At 38.2% G+C, this 20554-nt stretch overlaps 1 protein-coding gene across 4 annotated transcripts in view; it reads right to left on the minus strand.

Moving 5' to 3' along the window:
* The window catches only part of HIPK3 (homeodomain interacting protein kinase 3), a 94024-nt gene that overhangs the window by 20272 nt on the left and 53198 nt on the right, over positions 1-20554 (minus strand). For all 4 annotated transcript variants that reach the window (XM_037999529.2, XM_037999532.2, XM_037999530.2 and 1 more), the window contains exons 3-4: positions 8971-9094; positions 400-519 (exon numbers count right to left, since the gene is read on the minus strand). In XM_037999529.2, coding sequence (XP_037855457.1) covers positions 400-519; positions 8971-9094 — 244 coding nt within the window. The remainder of the gene's footprint in view (positions 1-399; positions 520-8970; positions 9095-20554) is intronic.

Raw genomic sequence — 20554 nt, forward strand, 5'->3', positions numbered from 1 at the left:
GTTCTCTTGAGGTCAGGAGTTCAAGACCAGCCTGGCCAACACAGCGAAACCCTGTCTCTACTAAAAATATAAAAATTAGCTGGGCGTGTGGTGCAAGTTTGTAGTCCCAGCTACTTGGGAGGCTGAGGCAGGCGAATCGCTTGAACCCAGGAGGCAGAGGTTGCAGTGAGCCAAGTTGGCACCACTGCACTCCAGCCTGGGCGAAAGAGAGAAACTCTATCTCAAAAAATAAAAACGAAAAAAAAATTGATAAAAATAAAATAAAGAAGGGCCAAAAATGAAAATTCAAAAGAAGGAAGTAATTTAGTAAAATGTAACTAGATATGGAAGGTATTATCCATGCATATGAAGCATCTTAGAAAACTAGTCTTCTAAATATTCTATTTTTTAATGAATTACCTTTAATCTCCAACCAGAATGAGACATATCTGTTTCTTTGCAAAAAAATCTTGTGGATTTAGTACCCACATTTAACAACTGTTCTCCTGGTAAACCTTGAGTCTGAGAAATGTATCGAATCTGAAAAATAATTTACAGAACAGAATAGTTTATTCTTTCATGTGACAAAACACTTAAGTCAGACACCAGGCTGTATGTTAGGTCAGGTATGAAAATACATAGTCTATGCCCTCAAGAAATGCATTGTCTAGTGGAAAACATATATGGAAAAAATTATAATACAGAATTATAAGTATCATAATAAAAGCATGCTTGACAGACAGAAAAGGCATACCTAAAGTAATTGTGATCAGGTAAAGTTCTAGAAGAGGTGGTCCTCAAGTTTGGTGTTAAAAGAAAAATAACAGGAGTTTGCACTGGAAGGGTGGGAGGAAAAACTATGCTAAGGTTATAGTATGTGCAAATATGGAAAATCAAGAGAGAATACCCTCACATTCAAACACTGAAAGTACAGAGGGTCACTAACAGAGAATGCTAGAGATGAAACTGAACTAGCAGGTAAAGGGCTTTATCAGCAAATTAAGAAATTTGGATTAGATGCCAGGAGGTAATAATGGGAAACCACTGGACAAATTTCAGCAGGAAATTGACAGCTTACATTTTAAAGTAATGTCTGACAATGGGTGAGGGGATAAGGCCAGAGAAGAGATGAAGAGGGTCTGAACTGAGAGACTGAATGGGAATAGAGAGGAAGGAATGAATTCAAAAGAGATTTAGATTGATAAAGACTGGGTGAATTACTATGGTGGGAGTTTGGAGGGAACACTTTTTTGAGACACTGATATATACACAGCTGTGTCTCTAGGGGAAGAGGCATGGTAGCTGATGGGCTCTCCCAAGGGTGATACTAAAAAACTCCAGCTTCAGGGCTTCTGAACTTAATATTTCTGTTAGAAATATTCTTTCCCCAGATATCTGTATGGCTCTCTTGCTTCCTTCAGCTCTTGGTTCAAATGTTCCCTTATTGACCAGGCCTTCCATGACCCATCAATAAATAACAGCAAACTCTGCCCTTCTCAGTACCTCACCCACCATCCTCCTGGCTGTATTTTTCTCCACCGTGCTTTTCATTATCTAATATTCTATACATTTATTTTCCATTTTCTTACCTCTCCACGAGACTCGTAAGTTTCATGAACAGAAAGACTTTTCTGTTTACTTACATACCCCCAGAGCCCATGAAAGTGCCTGGTACACAGTAGGCCCTCAAATATTGACTCCCCCACTTAATGAGTGGGAAACATGGGGGATAAACAGGGGCTCAGAAAAGAGAGAGATCTCTGGGGGCTAAAATTGTTTTTCCATCCTTCCTTCTTACTAAAACTTGACTCCCCTAACCTGTATGAGAATAAATGCAAAGACTTTTTTTTTAAACCTCAAAGACTGCCCCATCAATTAGTCCATCCTCTTCTGCATCTTCTATTTCTTCCTCCCACTGAGCTCTCTCCCAACCAAATACAAAAATGTTCAATATCTTCTATCCTAAAAAAAAAAAAAAAGTAAACCTCCCTTAACTACTTAACTCTCTCATCTCACCCTTAAAACAGTAGCCTATATTATTTCACTTCCCATTCACACTTCAACACACTGCAATCTGAATTTTACTCTCATCACCCTCATGATATGGTACTAAGATAAATAATGGCCTGTCAGTAACAGACACGTTTAATAATCACATATAAATCCTTATTTTGATACTAATGGCTACTACCATTTTACATAAAAACCATTCATTCAGTTTCCACGACACCATTCTTTTCTGAGTCTCTTTCTACTTCCTGATAGTCTTTCACTGTGTTCCCCTGTTTGTTCTTTATATGACACTGCTTTCCAGAGTCTTGTCTTTTTTCCCTCTACAAGTCCTAAGTGCCCACAATTTTATCTCTAAATCTGCGTCTCAATCTTTGGCTCTAGCTCTGGAGCTCCAGACCCAACCACTTATTGAAACTTGCGACCTGGTTGACTCTAGTACCTCCAACTGAATATACCCTAAACTGATTTGCCCCCAGATCTGCTAATCCTTATGTATTTTCCTCCTGTGGTTAATAGCAACACCATCCACTCAAATCAGAAACCTGAAATTGATGCCCTATACCTCTTCCTCATCATGCTCCCCCAACATCCAAAAGCCTAACAATTTTACTTCATTAACATTTTTCACAACTGTCCCCTCCTCTCCATCCCTCCCTCAGATCCTCTTCAATTCTGAGTTATACAACTTCACAAGCCTCCTGATTATTCTACCTGCCTCCAGTCTCTCCTAATGTCCTTACCCGCTCACCTCCAATTCATTACTGACACTACTGCCAGACATCCTGGCAAAATGTGCATCTGTTAGTCACTTGTATAAAATTACTTAATAACCCTTTACTGACTAGAGCAAGCTTGTCCAACCAGCAGCCCTGGCCCAGGGGCTGCATGAGGTCCAATACAAATTCGTAAACTTTCTTAAAACATTATGAGATTTTTTGTGTGATTTTTTTCTTTTTTAAAGCTCATCAGCTATCATTAATTTTAGTGTATTTTATGTGTGGTCCAAGACAATTTTTCTTCTTCCAATGTGGCCCAGGGAAGCCAAAAGGCTGGACACCCCTGACCTAGAGGGTCAATTCCAGACCTCTAACCCTAGCAAACAAGCCCTCCAACTATATATATTCCCTGTCCTTTTATATTCTCCTGGTACTTCGGCACCATCTGGCACCATGTCGAACCACATGGGCCAGTTTCTCTTTCCTGTATTGTTCTCAAACTCCTATTTATCCAACATACATATTCCCCCTTTCACCAAATCCACAGGACAAACTTTTACTATTCCTTCTTCAAGACTCAGCTCAAGAAACTTCTCCTCTATAAAGCCATCCCTGATGATGTCAAGCAGAGGTAATTACTCTATTCTGTGCTATCATCACACCTAGAACATGCATTTATAATTATTGTAACTATATTACAATTTTTTACATGTCTGTTTTCCCTACTAGATTGTGTGCCTTCCAGTAAGTCTGTTTTATTCACATTTGTATCCCCAATTTTATAAAAAATGACAACGAAAACTTCCACATTATAAACTGGCTTCATTTCATTACAGTGCTGCTCTTTCTCCCCACCTCCCACCCACTAAGTAGCTAAATTCCTTATTTCAAGGAAACAGGAAAATGGAAGGAAAAAGTACTAAGAGTTTGGTGCCTAGATGCTGCATCAGACAGAAAAGCCATCAACAATTCAATTTCAATAAACAGAGCATCTATTATGTGCTAGATGCTACAGACATGTAGATAAATAAAATATGGTGGCAATCTTCAAAAGCATAATTCGGTAGAACAGATAAATGTTTAAGCATGTAATCTGCAATTAAGCTAATAAGCCATTGTGAAGAAGAAAACAAAGTGCTGAAAAAGCAAAGAGAATAGAGCAATTAATGTACCTCAGGAGTTAAGATGGCTCTGTAAAACAGAAACAAACAAACAAAAAAAGTGGCCAGTGAAACTCTGAGTTTATTACTTGTCATACTGCCCGCCCAGTCGTTTGAAGAGAAAAATATTCCATCTAGAACCCCTAATATATACATATGTTTGCCTTCCTCCATCTCCAGTGTATGAAGAATGGGAATCTGACACATAATTCTAAACTGGCCTCATGAACTCAACTAGAAAAAAAACTAAGTCAATCAGATTAACTATGTCAGAAATGTGAACTAAGAAATACCAATGACTCTTGGGGGATGAGCTAAAGGGTTATAAGGTAGAGCTGGAGTTTTATGGTCATGTAACCTAACCAAAGGTAAGGTGAGCAGAAACTCAGATCAGAATAGACAAAGGTACTTGAAGAACAGCCAAGTCACACTGATGGTCCGGTACCAGTGACGTTCTACCAACACCTGTTAATTCCTCCAGTGTCGCCTTGCTTTGAAAAGCACCTTCAATTCCAAACTTCACAAATCCCAGTCATATTATAGTTCTATTCTTGGATCCTTGTGATAGTTCACTGATACAGTTTGAATGTCTGTCCCCTCCAAATCTCATGTTGAAATATAATCCCCAGTGTTGGAGGTAGGGCCTGGTGGGAGGTGTTTGGGTAATGGGGGCCGATACCTCATGAATGGCTTGGTGTTGTTCCCCCAACAGTGAGTTCTCTCAAGATCTGGTTGTTTCAAAGTGTGTGGTGCCCATCTCCCCCGTCTCTTGCTCCTATTCTCACCATGTGAAACGCCTGCTCTCCTTCCCTTCTGCCATGACTGTAAGCTTCCTAAGACCCTCACCAGAAGTACATGCTAGAGCCATGCTTGTACAGCCTGCAGAACTGTGAGCCAATTAAATTTCTTTTCTTTATAAATTACTCAGGTATCCTTTATAGCAATGCAAATGGCCTAATACATTCATACATATAAATAAATGCCCCCTTATTTGGGCCAGCTTGAGTGGGTCTCTTTGCTAAATAGCCTGACAAACATAGAAATCTTGAAAGATTTATTTTCCTCTGCAGTTGAAATAGTGAACTTTATTTTTCTTACATAAGACTTGAAATTACCAAATATAATTTGAATATAAAGTCAGACTCTTAGTTGCTCTGGATAATATTCTATCTAAACTCCAACAAACATTTTGGAGAAATAACATTTACCAACTATTGTCCATCTGTCTATCCATCCATTCATCCATCCATCCATCCATCCATCCATCCATCCATCCATAAAATAGTCCTTAATTCCCTAGAATACTTTTGGTAATTCCCTAGTACATATAAGTCCTGTAAATAGAACACTAATAAGACAGTTTATCTACAATTAAGACAGGAAGGGATTCACACACTGTAACAATTGGTGGTAGGATCTTCCCTAACCACACACACTAAATATAGATGTCTATATAAACAGAAATAAAATGCACAAACAAGAAAATATGAAATTATAAATTTTCAACATGGTCAGTGTCCACTTACAGAATTTAAAATCCAAACAGAAAATGGCATTGGAAAAGCTTTAAGAGATGATAAATATGATTAAAGGGCTAGAACACAAACCCCATAATGAAGAATTAAAATACTTTGAATATTTTTCCTGGTGATTCAAATTTGCCTTTTAAGAATATAATCATTTGGCCAGGTGCGGTGGCTCATGGAACACTTTGGAAGGCCTAGGCAGGAGGACCACTTGAGCCCACAAGTTCAAGTTTACAGTGAACTATGATCCTGCCACTGCACTCCATCCAGGGTGACAGAGAAAGACTCTGTCTTCTAAAGAAGAATATGATAATTATAGTTCTACTGTTAAGAACTCTTTAGTTTTCATCTATAAAGTGGAGGCAATAGTAGTGTGGACTTCATAGGGTTGTTACGAGCATTAAATGAGTTAATATAAAGTGTTAACAGTAGTTCCTAGTACATAAAAGAGCTCAGTAAGCATTAGTTAATAATACTATTGCCCACTGCACTGCCACTGTAAGGCAAAAAATAATAATTAGAAAAAAACTGCCAGGCCAGGTGCAGTGGCTCACACCTGTAATCCCAGCACTTTGGGACGTCCAGGCGGGAGGATCACTTAAGCCCAGGACTTTGAGACCAGCTTGGGCAACACAGAGAAAGAGACCCCATCTTTACAAAAAATTAAAAATGAGTCAGGCATGCTGGTGTACACCTGTATCCCCAGCTACTGGGCACAGCCTGAGGTGGGAGGATTCCTTGAGCCCAGGAGTTCAAGACTGCAGTGAGCTATGATCATGCCACTGCATTCCAGCTTAGATGACAGACTGAGACCCTGTCTTAAAAAAAGTACCAACTCCCCAATTGGGGTGTCCAAGTATATCTAGGCAGCTGATTACTGGAATAAGGAACACATAAGAGAGAGAGACATACCCTACTGGTGGCCCTTTCACATCCCAACATTACATGATCATAATATAGGGAGATGGGGAAAATCTGTGAAAATCAAACACATTAATAAACAGACCAAAGCTGTTTTGAGAAACATATGTGGCCAGGCGCAGTGGCTCACGCCTGTATTCCCAGCACTTTGGGAGGCTGAGGCGGGTGGATCATTTGAGGTCAGGAGTTTAAGACATGCCTGGTCAATATGATGAAACCCCGTCTCTACCAAAAATGCAAAAATTAGCCAGGCATGGTGGCACACACCTGTAGTCCCAGCTACTAAGGAGGCTGAGGTGGAAAAAATTGCTTGAACCTATGAGACAGAGGTTGCAGTGAGCCAAGATGGAACCACTGCACTCCGGCCTGGGTGACAGAGTGAGACCCTGTCTCAAAAAATAAAAATAAAAGAAAAAAGAAAAACATATGTGAACATTTTAATAAGTGCAAAAAAAGCACTTGAAAGTCCCAAATCAAGTTAAGATAGGAAAAAAAAAATTTATCAAAATTTATCAAAGCCTATATAACAAATACTATGCTTGAAAATGAGTTAAAGTCCCAGATTAGGGCCAAAACAAAGATGCCCACAAAAATCACTATAATTTATTTGCTTTGCATTCATGCATTTTGTAAAATATTTTAAAACACTGAACTGTGGGTGGGGCACAGTGACTCACGCCCCTAATCTCAACACTTTGGGAAGCCGAGGCAGGCAAATCACGAGGTCAGGAGTTCGAGACCAGCCTGGTCAACATGGTGAAACCCCATCTCTACTAAAAACACAAAAATTAGCCGGGCATGGTGGCGCGTGCCTGAAATCCCAGCTACTTGGGAGGTTAAGGCAGAATAATCTCTTGAACCTGGGAGGCGGAGGTTGCAGTGAGCTGAGATCACGCCACTACACTCCAGCCTGAGCGACAGAGTGAGACTTCGTCTCAAAAGAAAAAAGAAAAACAAACAAACAAAACACTCAACTGTGAGATTATTGATACTATATGCCAATGGCCAACGACTTTTTTTAATCCCTTTGGTAATATACATCCTGAAAACATTGTCAATCTGGATCAGATAATACCTGTTCCAAGTTTAGTTTAAAAAAATAAACATTCATTATAAAATTTAGAAAAACTGAGTTTTGGTCAAAGCTTTGTCTTTAAAATTACTATTGTGACTTTTGACAAGTTAATTCATTTTTCTGGGCCTCAGTTTTCTCCTTTATAAAATGAAAAGGGGGCAGTCACTGGGTAATCTCTGGGGTCCTTTTCAATACTAATATCAGTTGTCCAAGATGAACAGTGAAGTCCTCGAGTACAGTAACAAATCAACTTGAAATTGCCACTAGAGGGTGTCCTGCTCCAGGGTACTATGCAAGCCATAGACTAATCTACAAAGCCAAGACTGTATTTCTAGCATTTTACTGGTGCCTCGTACTCCAACAGCTAAAGGATTACGGGACTCTGATTCAATTACTAACTTGTTCAGAACTGACAGTAGTCTTGCACCTGTATCAAAACTAGTAATTGGATAGAAAGCTGAAAGATGACAGAATGTATGGAAAATTTTACAGAAACTCAGTGGAATCCTGAACATGGAGGAGGGAAGGTGGAGAATATAGAAAACCTAACCTAAAAGGGAAGATTCATGATGACAATAGATTAAAGTAAATGATAACATCTGATCTAATAATCAATATTAAATGAGAGTCATCTCGGGAACACTTAAGTCACCTAAATTAATTACCTCTCTTATTCCTCTTGACAGAGAAAATAGCTTTAATCATGATTAGATTAATATAATCATAATTAGATTATAGGCTATAATCACGATTATGTAATAGGTGCTTTAAATTCTTCTATTTTCTATTTTTTCTTCCTTGAAAGTTAAATATCACCTAAATAAAAATACTACTCAGAATCACAAAATTAATGTAACTACTTTGTTGATTTTGACTAGCATTTTCTATTAGAATGATTTGAGTACATTATCTCAAAGATACTCAAAGAATAATGAATATGATGGCAGTTTCTCCAAATAATAATCTTGGTATTAATAATTAAAACTACTAGCAAACAACATTGCTTAATAGTATAGAAAGGCTAATGAATATACCTGAAAACTACCATGAAAAGTGTGCTTAATAAGGTAATTTGCTGAATTCTACTGAGAATCATTAAACAGTGCTAAAAGAGAATTTCAGCACCATTCAAAACAGCTAAAAAGACTGAGGAGGGTTCAAGTGACAGAGGTATTTAAAACACCAATAATGGCAGTTGGTTTAAGACCAAAAGTTTTAATGCCTTTTAGGAGCTTTCATGCCTTGGGAGGGGCTGACGTTTCATACATCATCAAAGTTTGTCACCCAAGCAAAGCACAATTAATTAAAGGGACACAATCCAACCTTTTATATGTTTACAGTATAAAATTTTCCCAATAATTTTACAAAACTGGTTTTGAGACTCTGTAGGCTGTAACTTTATGAAAACTTACTTCAGCATTATAAAAGTTTTCAAAATCAATTCTACAAGATCTCAGGTTCTGCCACTTTATGTTAAAAAGACTTTCCAGTGTATTGTACACTTGCAGCCATGCATTCCTATAGGACTGTTATTATTCTTTACTTTCTACCAATACTATTAGATTATCATTATTTGTTACCTGATCATACTCCAAGGCTCCCGGGTAGAGCGGCCATCCAAGGAATAATTCTGCAATCACACATCCCAATGACCACATGTCTATGGCTTCACAAAATGGCAACCCCAATATAATCTCTGGAGCTCTGAAATTTAAAATGAAAACAAAAATCAGGGTGGTTTTTCTCTAAAACTACCTAATTTCAACTGGCATCCTAGGAAGTTAGTAAAACGACAGAGGTATCACTTTCTATGTATAGGAACTCTTCACTATTTCAAAACTCTTTGAAACCTACACATAATCCTGAATTAATCTGAAAGGGGCACTATGAGTACAACATTTCTATAATAAAGTCTCTTCCACCGTAATCCTGTTCCCTCATAGCTTTATTAACATAACATTTTTTGAAAAACATAGATCTTGTTTTTAAGACTACAGCAGATCAGAAATAACACAACAGGAAGAGAACTGGCAAACTATTAAATACATACTATGACATCAGCGGAACTGAAAACCAGACATTGAGAGATAAAACCAAAACAAAGCAAAACCCTCAAAAGCTAAAAGTGAATCTAGACCTAGATATTACTTCAGAATACAGTAATAAATATTTACCTAATTGGAGCTATTAGTCATCCAAGAGATTAAACTAAATTCAGTGTATTCTGTCTTAAAAGGCAGACAAGTATATAGCATAAAACAAAATAGTTAAAAAGCATTTTAGCACTTAAAAGGATTTGGTCATTTGGGAAATGTAATCCAAGAAACGTATTATTCCTAGATAAATTATGTTACACCTTCATATGGATTTCCCTTGAGAAGATTCATGTTCTAAGACAGACTCCATGTACAGCTGTGTAATTCCAAAGAAGTCATACGTATCACAGTTATCCTAGATTTGTGTGTGCATGTGTGTATCATTTTAAAACAATCTCAATCTTACAGAGTAGTTGCAAGAACAGTACGTATTTTTTCCCTAAATCACTTGAGAATAACTTGCCAAATTTCTGTATACTTTATAGTTCCTACAAACAAGAATATTTTCCTACATAACCACAATACAATCATCAAAATCAGGAAATGAACACTGATATATCTCCACCATCTAAGCTTCAAACTCCAATTAAGTTTGGCCAATTATACTAATACCATCCTTCTTGGCAAAAGGATCCAACTCAGGATCATGCATTGCATTTAGTTGTCCTATCTCTTTCAGTCTTTTTCAATATGGAATAATTCCTAAGTTTTGTCTAGATTTCCAAGACCTTTGCATAACATATTACATGCCAGGTATTTGGAGAAACGTCCCTCAGTGTGGGTTTGTCTGATGTTTCCTCATAATTAGATTCAGAGGAATATCACAGAAGTGATCGTGTTTTCTCATTGTAACTTATTAGGCATGCAATTCTGATATGTTCCATTACTAATAATTTTTACTTTGATCACATGATGTCTGCTGTATTTCTCCACCACTAAGTTCCTCCTTTTCTCTTTCTAATTAAGTATTTTGTGGGATCTCAATTTGAAACTATATAAATAATCCATTTCTTATCAAACTTTCATTTTTTCATTTATTTACCCTTATGAGTACACATTAAAGGATTCCTACTTTATTCAATGAGTTATAATCCATGACTATAATTACTTATTTTGATTCTCAAATTATCCCAGATTCGGCGTAGTGGCTCACACTTTGGGAGTCACCAAATCCCAGCACTTTGGGAGGCCAACATGGTAGGATTGCTTGGGCTCAAGAGTTCTAGACCAACCTGGGCAACATAATGAGACCTCATCTCTACAAAAAAAAAAAAAAAAAAAAAAAATTATTTTTTAATTAGCCAGGGTGATGGTCCACACCTGTAGTCCCAGTTACTTGGGAGGCCGAGGTGGGAGGGTCGCTTGAGCCCAGGAGGTCCAAGCTGCAGTGAGCCGAGATCGTGCCACTGCACTCCAGCCTGAGGGACAGAACCAGGCTCTGTTGCAGAGGGAAAAAAAAAAAAAATCCCAGATTTGACCAATCAGAACTCCTTGTAAAGAATATGCATTCAGTAAACATTTCTCAAATAAATCATTTCAACATAGGTTGAATCACACAAACAAAAGTATCAGAGTGCAGTCTGGGTTTCAACTAGGCCTTCAAATACAGAAGTCTAGGCAGAAAGAAAGAGAACAGGGCACAAAAGTTTATAAAGGGCATATATTAACCTATACTAAAAAAGATTCAAAGCAAAAATGCAGTTTTGAAAGTATGGCATGGAAATGAGATTCACTACCAATGTTAACCATATACTAATCTGAATGTGAAACAAAAATTAGTAAGACTAATGATATGCCTATTACTGTGTGTATAAAAGCTTTATTATTATTTTGAAATATTTAATATGAAAAATTCTTCATAGGATTTGAAATTTTTTGGTGTAGAAATTTTCAGTATCACATTTGGCAATGAAAGAAAAGTAACAGAATAACAGCACCTAAGATATACCATTTAAAGAGACTGAAACCATTTTAATTATGTTAATGGTAAGAGTTTCTGTCAGACAAAGAGCAACAAATTCCTTCTGCCATGTGCTACCATTTAATGAATAAGTCAAGTTCTAACTGATGGTGACAACAAGAATATAGAGTCATCTTTACAAAATCTTGATCAGGAATTGCACATAGCCACTCAAACATAAAATCTAAGATACAAAAGTTACACTCACAGAAGCAAATTCAAGTTTCCCATTTTAAAATACAAAAGAGTTTTAACTGGGAGTTTTACACAAGTTCACTATCTATTATTGCATTAGTTCAGATCCTCTGAGAAGCAAATTAGATATGCCAGAAATTGGTTGGGGAAGATGCCTGGGCAGCATACAGGCGGAGGAAGCAGAAGGAAGTGAGGAGAAACTTGAGCAGGGTCTGAGGGTGGAAGAAGAGAGGCAAAGGAGGAGTTGGGTACAAAGAACCTCTCACAGCAGTGCACTTATGAGAAAGTCTCGGTTGGGCCAATACCAAGTCCCCAAACAAACATTATCTGTATGAGGAACCTCCCATCAAGCAAGAATAGCCCAACTCTAGTGCCCCCCGCTCTGCCTGGTCATTGGTGGGAAGGGGCCCAAAGGAAGTATGGCCTCAGCCTGAGCACTGCAGTACATCTGAAGGTGCAGCAGCTGGAGGCTCGCAGACAGCTGCTCCACACAGGGGACTCTCTTGAAGGGGACTCTGAGTGGCATACTTTCACAGCTGCCACAACTAGCTTCCCAAAAGCTTCTGCATTTCTTTTCACAATACATATCTATGATAGAGAAAATGCAGTAAATTTATTCACCAAGTCTCCTACAAACAAGACCAAAATCTCCCCAGTTAACCCTAGCATGCCATGCATTTTCTATGTATATCATACCATAGCACGAGAAAAGCTGGGAAGCAATGCCTGAAAACACTTACAATCTAGATGAAACTGCCAGAGACATGAAAGTTCTACCAGCCAGTCTTACAACACAATACACTTTAAAAAATAAACCATGCATTGAAAGAATACAATCTGTCTGTTAGCAGTGAATAAAGCTTAGTTTACTGGTTTCATCTTAACTGGCTCTCAAATTCCTTCCATGGGCTAAATATACTTGTGTATGAAAAAGACCATAGCAAGAATTCTGACTTGTGGACCACTCACAGAATCTTCTGTCCTACTCCTACAGAAAGTTCTTCCGCTTTTTTCATCTACCTTAACTCTTATCCTCTGAGCGTGGCAGTGCTAAGGATATTACAGAGAAGAGACATCATTTGTACTTTTGTAGAACAGTCAAGGCGCAAATTAAACATGCCAGTTAAATGGAGAATACAACTAAGTCTGTTTCTCCCACTCTATAAATAGTAACTCACGGTTAGAAGGTAAGTGTGAAAACCATAAACACAACAGTTTAGGGCACGTGATAAAGCCAATCTACATCTGAAATGCCATTTCTTTTCCTTTTTTATTTTTTGCCATGTGCTTTTAATCGAATTTATCAATATTAAGAGCAAATCCTTTCACTCTAAAATCTTGAAGCACTGATATAAAACTTATGTTAAAGTGGTTAAGTTGAAAAACAATTTTCATTTTATCCACTAGAAGTCAGTCCTCCAGTTCCCTGAACCTCTCCATCCCTAGGCCACCACAAATCCACTTTCTGTTTCTATAGATTTGCCTATTCCGGACATTTCATATAAATGGAATCCGGCCGGGTGTGGTAGCTCACGCCTGTAATCCCAGCACTTTTGGAGGCCAAGCCGGGAGGATCACTTGAGGTCAGGAATTCAAGACCGGCCTGGCCAACATGGTGAAACTCTGTCTCTACAAAATACAAAAATTAGCCAGGTATGGTGGTGTGCATCTGTAATCCCAGCTACTCAGGAGGCTGAGGCAGGAGAATTTGCTTCAGACTGGGAGGCGAAGGTTGCAGTGAGCCGAGATCGCGCCACTGCACTCCAGCCTGGGCGACACAACAAGACTCCGTCTCAAAAAAATAATAATAAAAATAAAAATAAAAGTAAAATAAAAAGTTGGGAATGTATGAAGAAAAACTCTGGGAAGACAAATACTGAAGCCTGGTAAGGAAGTATTGATTTCACATAATAAAAATCACCTAAATAGTGCTAGATTTCAAACACTCAGGAGTAGATACACAGCTCTCCCCTTAATAGCAAGTAATTTACCTAAGCCTTAGTATTTTCATTTTTAAAACAGGGTTTTACTAACCTTACATACTCAGAAGATTATCTAAAGGACTAAGTAAAAGAATGTGTGTGAAATGTAAAGCAGTATATACATTCCTGTAAACTATTCATACTCACTGTCCTACTTCACATTTCCTCTTTTCAAACCTCCACCTCCTCCTCATCCTCACTGTTGTCCTTATATTCTACTTTACTAAAATAAATAGATATAATCTGAAAGACAGCTTCCACATTCTTACCACATCTACTAGATCACCTGCAGCTGTCAGTGTAATGCTTCTATCTAAGACATCCATGCTCACCTACTGAAGTACATCACTCCAATTTCCCACTCTCATTACCAATATCTCTTTCTCTATAGGACAATTCTAGATCTCCATCTTGGAAAAATAAAGGAAAAGATAAAAAACTCTTGATGATATATCCTCCTTCAGCCATCACCCCTTTTTCTGTTCCCATTTTACACCAATCCTTCTTGAAAGTACTGTTTATACAAGCTGCCCTCCAACTGTACCACCATCTTGAACTTATTCGAAAAGGCTTTCATTATCCTATCGTTCCACCCAGATAGCTCTTATCAAGGTCACTAAATCACTGCATTTGCCATGTCCTCAATCTACTTGACTTGCAGTATTCAATACAGCTGATTATTAATCTAACTGCACTTGAATTCCAGGACACCGGAACTCTTCGTTTTCCTTATCTCACTAACACACCCTTTTCAGATTGCTTCACTAGTTCCGTTTCATTTTCCCAACGTTTAAACTTTGGGGTACCTGAAGGCTCAGTTTTTTGGCATCTATCCTCCCTTTGGGCATTTACCTCCCTTACATGATCTCATCCTGTCACATGTTTCTAAATAACCATCCCTATTCTTAAGACTCCCAAATGTACATCTCCAACTCAGGCCTTTCTCTTTAACTCCAGACTTGTCAATCCAATTGTCTGCTCAGCACTTCTTCTTGAATGTTTATTAGGCATCTCAAACTGAATGTGTTCAGAAAGAACTCCTGATTCCCCCAAACTCACTTCTGTCAGTCTTAGCCATGTCCGTAAACGACAATTCTATCCTTTCGGTTTCTCAGGCCTCTGTGAGAATCAGATTTAACTCTTCTCTTTTTCTCACTTCCCACGTCAGCAAATTCCATTGACTCTATCTTCAAAATACAGTGTATCTATTAATAGAATGTAACTACCTTTACTGCTAACACCCTGATCCAAACCACCATCACCTCTCATCTGGATTACTGCAAGAGCTTCCTAAATGTTCTTGCTTCTGTCCTTATCCTCCACCATCTCTTCTCATTCTAGCAGTCTGAGTGATCCATTTAGTACACAAATCAGACCATGTCATTCCTCTCCTCAAAATCCTAACTGGCTTCCTATCACAGAAAAAGTCAAATTTCTCACAATGTAACCACCTTTCCTGTTACCTCTCTAATCCAACCCCCCATCACCTCCATCTGTTATTACAAGAGCTTCCTGTTCTTTGCTTCTGTCCTCACCCTCTGCCATCTATTCTCAATCTAGCAGCTTGAGTGACCCATTTAATACATAAATTAGACCATGTCACTCTTCTCCTCAAAACCCTGATAGCTTCCTATCTCAATTCCTCACAATGGCCTACAAGGTGCAGCCCTTAGCTACATCTGAAACTTCCTACCATTCTCCCACTTGCTTGCTCTGGTTCAGTCACATTAGCCTCCTTACTGTTTCAAACCATAGTACCTGCCTCAAGACCTTTGCATTTAAAAATATCTGGGAGAAGAGAGTTCCAGGCAGAGAGAATAGCAAGACTTGATCCCTTCCTCTTACTCTGTATTACTGCTTAACAGTCATGTTACTAGAAAGGCCTTCCCTGACCACCTTAAATAGAAGAGTAAGCCCTCACTAACACATGGCACTTGCCTTTCTTCCTTTATCCTGCTTGACTGTTCTCTATAGCACTTGTCATTAACTGATAAATACAATGGCTTATTATCTATCTCCTCTCTGCCCCCACTAGAATATAAATTCCATGGGGGCAAGAACTTTAATTCTTTTAATGCTATATTCCCAACATATAAAACACTTCATTATTTGTTCAATGAAATGATCAACCAACAAAAGCTAAAAGCATACATCATTCATTCAGGAAAGCAAAGAAAATGTTGTTGAACATCACTGATACATGAGCTGAACAGGTATGAACCAACGGACCCTTACAAAGTCATTTTGCACTGGGGACAACTGTTTTACGATTACGTAATTTAAAAAAAAAATACTATTTACTGAGCTTTAACAATGTGCCAGGTATCATGACCTTTTTTTTTTTTTTTTTTTTTTTTTTTTTTTTTTTTTGAGATGGAGTTTTGCTCGTTTTGCCCAGGCTAGAGTGCAATAGCATGATCTCGGCTCACTGCAACCTCTGCCTCCCGGGTTCAAGCAATTCTCCTGCCTCAGCCTCCCAAGTAGCTGGGATTACAGGTGCCTGCCACCACACCCAACTAATTCTTTGTATTTTTAGTAGAGATGGGGTTTCACAATATTGGCCAGGATGGTCTCAATCTCTTGACCTCGTGATCTGCCCGCCTCGGCCTCCCAAAGTGCTGGGATTACAGACATGAGCATTATTTCATTTAAAGAAAATGTTACTGCATTTCCTACCCAAGACCAAAAGTTTGGGTAAACAAAATGTTCTACATGAAACAGAAGAACCCCTGGGTTGAGTATAGCCAATCCACAGAATGAGAAATAATAAATCATTGTTTCTGAAGCAACTAAGTTTTGGAATTGTTTGTCACACAGCAACAGATAACAAATACACTGCCCAAAGTTACTCAGAATGTGGTGGGACTGGGATTTAAATTTAAACCCCTGATTCTAAAGCCTCTTTCTCTATTCCATTTCATCTTAAATCATAAAATCTTTTGATTCAAAGAAACACAGAAAACCAAATGAACAGAAAACCTAGAAATTGGCCCAGAAGTTATTTTTGGCAATTCAATAAAGATATCCTCTGATTTTATTTTCTACAGAGCAGGAAAATTCTGGCCTATATTTTCTAATAGTTCTATAATATGAGAAAACATCTGTTATGTTCCTTTTACGATTAACTGGTCTTTAGATTTCTACGGCAATCAAAAGAAAAAGGGAAGAGACAGAGAGATTTTGCTGGCATTTTTTAAACCAAACTTTTCATCCTATATAAATCCTTTTTAAATTACACAGTAACAGTAATAAAGTACCAACATAATACTATGAACCAAGCAATGTTCTAAGCATTTTATAAGTATTAACCCATTTGATATTCATATAACCCTTTTAATAGATGAAGAAACAGACGAAGGGTGAGTAACCTGCCTAAGGTCACACAGCTAGTGAGAGGTGCAGTTAGAACTCAAATGCAGGTTTTATGGCTTCAAAATCCATGCTTTTAAGCACTACACCTTAAATAATTCCTATGATCCCTAAAACTACTGGACTTTTGGGACAGGCACTGTGGCTTACGCCTATAATCCCAGCATTTTGGGTGGCCAGCATGGGAGGATTGCTTGAGGTCAGGAGTTCGAAACCAGCCTGGGCAACATAGTGAGACTCCCCATCTCTACAAAAAATTTTTTTAAAAAATTTAAAAAAAAACTATTGGACTTTTATCTTAATGGAAGTGCTCACACTCAGATGCTGTATTTCTCAATAATCCGCTCTTTCTCTTTAAACCTATCACCTTTGATTTTAAAACTAATCAGGAAATGTAAAATATAAACGCACTTAAGAGAATTCTAGCAGACATTTTACTGAACTCTTCCTGTTCTTTAAGCATTTACTCACCTTAACCATAAAATCTTTCACATTAAATACACAGACATCCTCTAAATACCTCTTAGTTAAAACAAAGTTCTTATTTTGGGAGATGCAGAGTTCCTAAAGATGACTGTAACATCTTTTTACAGAGGCAGTTAGGAAATGAGCTCAACAGTGGATGTGACCATCTACTAGTCAGTAGGTGTGATTAGTCACAGATACCAGTTCATCATGCACTCAACAAATTCTTAAAAGTTAAAGCCCTATAATTGTAACAAAAGATAGCAAAGACCTAAAGTGGTTATAAAATGCAGGCACAGATAAACAAGTGTTGGTACAAGCACAGCAAATAGAAGGATACACACCTAAGTTGTATCAGCAATAATCAATGAGGAATCAACCTGGCAAGGAGTAGGAAATGCTATATATTTCTACAGTATTTTATTGTTTCTTAAACAAGCAACTCATACTATAAAATAAGATTGGCCAGGTGCAGTAGCTCACGTCTGTAATCCCAACACTTCGGGAGGCCAAGCTGGGAGGGATCACTTGAGCCAGGAGTCAAGACCACCCCAGGTAACATATAGAGACTCTGTCTCTACAAAACAATTTAAAAAAAAATATTAGCTGAGCGTGGTGGTATGTGCCTGTGGTCCCAGCTACTTGGGGAGCTGAGGTGGGAGGACAGCCTGAGCGAGACTGCAGGGAGCTTAGATTGTGCCACTGAACTGCAGCCTGGGCAACAGAGCGAGACTCAAAAAAAAAAAAAAAAAATTAGGGCCAGGCACAGTGGCTCACACCTGTAATCCCAGCACTTTGGGAGGCTGAGGCAGGAGGATCACTTGAGGTCAGGAGTTCAAGACCAGTCTTGGCCAATATGGCAAAACCCTATCTCTACTAAAAATACAAAAATTAGCCAGGCATGGTGGTATACAACTGTAATCCCAGCTATTAGGGAGTCTGAGGCATAAGAATTCCTTGAACCTAGGAGGCGGAGGTTGCAGCAAGCAAAAATACATGTATTTTGAAGTGGGAATGTGTTGCCTCAGGAGGAAAGGAATATTGGAGATGTCCCTTCCAGGTTCTGTCGCTGTGTAGAGGATACCATAAAGGAGATTCTTTTAGCATAACAGGGGAATTTACACTACAGTACCTGCAAGACTCCTTACAAATCATAATGCAACTAAAATTTATGAAAATAGAGAACAGCATTTCCACAAGTGGAACTTTAACAGAAGGATGACTGTCAAAATACTACTAGTGAGTTTATTTCAGGTTAAAGCAGCTTTTTCAATATCCCATAGAATGGTGCTTTTTTAAAACAAGCAACAAACCCTCAACATTCTTAGAAAGGTAGATAGATTTCAAAACAGATGATCAACTGCTTCTACAAGTACTTTTTGTTATGAATGTTTTTGATATAAGAAGAAATAACATCACTACAGAATATTGGACGTTTATGCAGATTGTTTTTATGACTCTATAACCACAACTATCCGTGTTACAATTACATGTTGAAATGTAATCAAAGTACAGGCTCTTAAAATAGATACTCATTCAAATGTAGTTTGTGTCTTAGACTAAAAACAACACAATTCAAAATATCCTTATTGAAAGGCCACTTAATCTTTTAAGTATGCAGGACAATGATCCAGATCAAAGCACCAAGTACAAAGAATAACAGCAATAGCAAATATTTTCAAAGCCTATTAAATTTTATACTCAAGAGATGGAGGATAGAAGACAGCGAAGATTTAATATTTGTTACCAATATGCCACAAATATAGTTTACAGCCCACTACCGAAAAAGATGAACACAGCAATAATTTGCACTTCTATGACTGATCAATATCTAATATTTTATAAAAGTAGGAGTCAGGGCCAGGCACAGTAGCTCACATCTGTAATCCCATCACTTTGGGAGGCCAAGGCAGGCAGACAGCTTGAGTCCAGAAGTTTGAGACAAGGCTGGGCAACACAGCGAGACCTCATCTCTACAAATAAACAACTTAGCTAGCACCAGAGGCAGTGGCTCACACCTATAATCCTAGCACTTTGGGAGGCCCAGGCAGATGGATCACGAGGTCAGGAGATCGAGATCATCCTGGCCAACATGGTGAAGCCCTGTTCTACTAAAAATACAAAAATTAGCCAGGTGTGGTGACGCGTGCCTGTAATCCCCGCTACTCGCGAGGCTGAGGCATGAGAATTGCTTGAGCCCGGGAGGTGAAGGTTGCAGTGAGTCGAGATCACGCCACTGCACTCCAGTCTGGGCAACAGGGCAAGATTCTATCAAAAATCTCATGATATGTAAGAGAAGACTGTGAGAACATTACTAACATACATCGAGAGAGAAGCTAAGGGACCAGATTGGTAGGGTAACACAAAAAGTATCTGTGGAAAATAAAGACAAAACATGTCAGTAACTGAGGTACCATGTATCTGTTCTTTACATGTTAATGTCGACAAATTAATGTATGATTATCACAGCTCATATATATGCACTATATTATTAGTACTACGTATTTGTATTGCATTTGCATTTTACAATCTTTTCGAATATCTTATTGTATGATGTAACAAAATAAATGTAAGTATCCTTATTTTACAGGTGATTAGGAGGTAAGTATGGAACAATCCAATTATGTCTTAAATTTATCTGACTATGAAGTATATTTAAAATTATAATGGATTGTCAGTAAAACACCAATAGAGGCTCATTCATAATCTATTAGGTAAGTTTAGGCTAAATCAGACAACAAAAATTATTTAACTGCAATAAATGATTTAACTTTCTAACTTTGTAATAATTATTAACAATAATTTAAAATGTTGATTGAGTACTTATTAGAGTCAGATTCTTTTTTCGTTTTGGTTTTTTTTTTTTTTTTTTGAGACGGAGTCTCTCTCTGTCACCCAGGCTAGAGTGCAGTGGCACCACCTCGGCTCACTGCAACCTCTGCCTCCCGGGTTCAAGTGATTCTCCTGCGTCAACCTCCCAAGTAGCTGGGATTATAGGCACCTGCCACCATGCCTGGCTAAATTTTTGTATTTTTAGTAGAGACGAGTTTTCACCACATTGGCCAGGCTGGTCCTGAACTCCTGACCTCAAGTGACC

Source organism: Chlorocebus sabaeus, chromosome 1 (genome assembly GCF_047675955.1).
Source record: "Chlorocebus sabaeus isolate Y175 chromosome 1, mChlSab1.0.hap1, whole genome shotgun sequence".
Classification (NCBI taxonomy): Eukaryota; Metazoa; Chordata; class Mammalia; order Primates; family Cercopithecidae; genus Chlorocebus; species Chlorocebus sabaeus.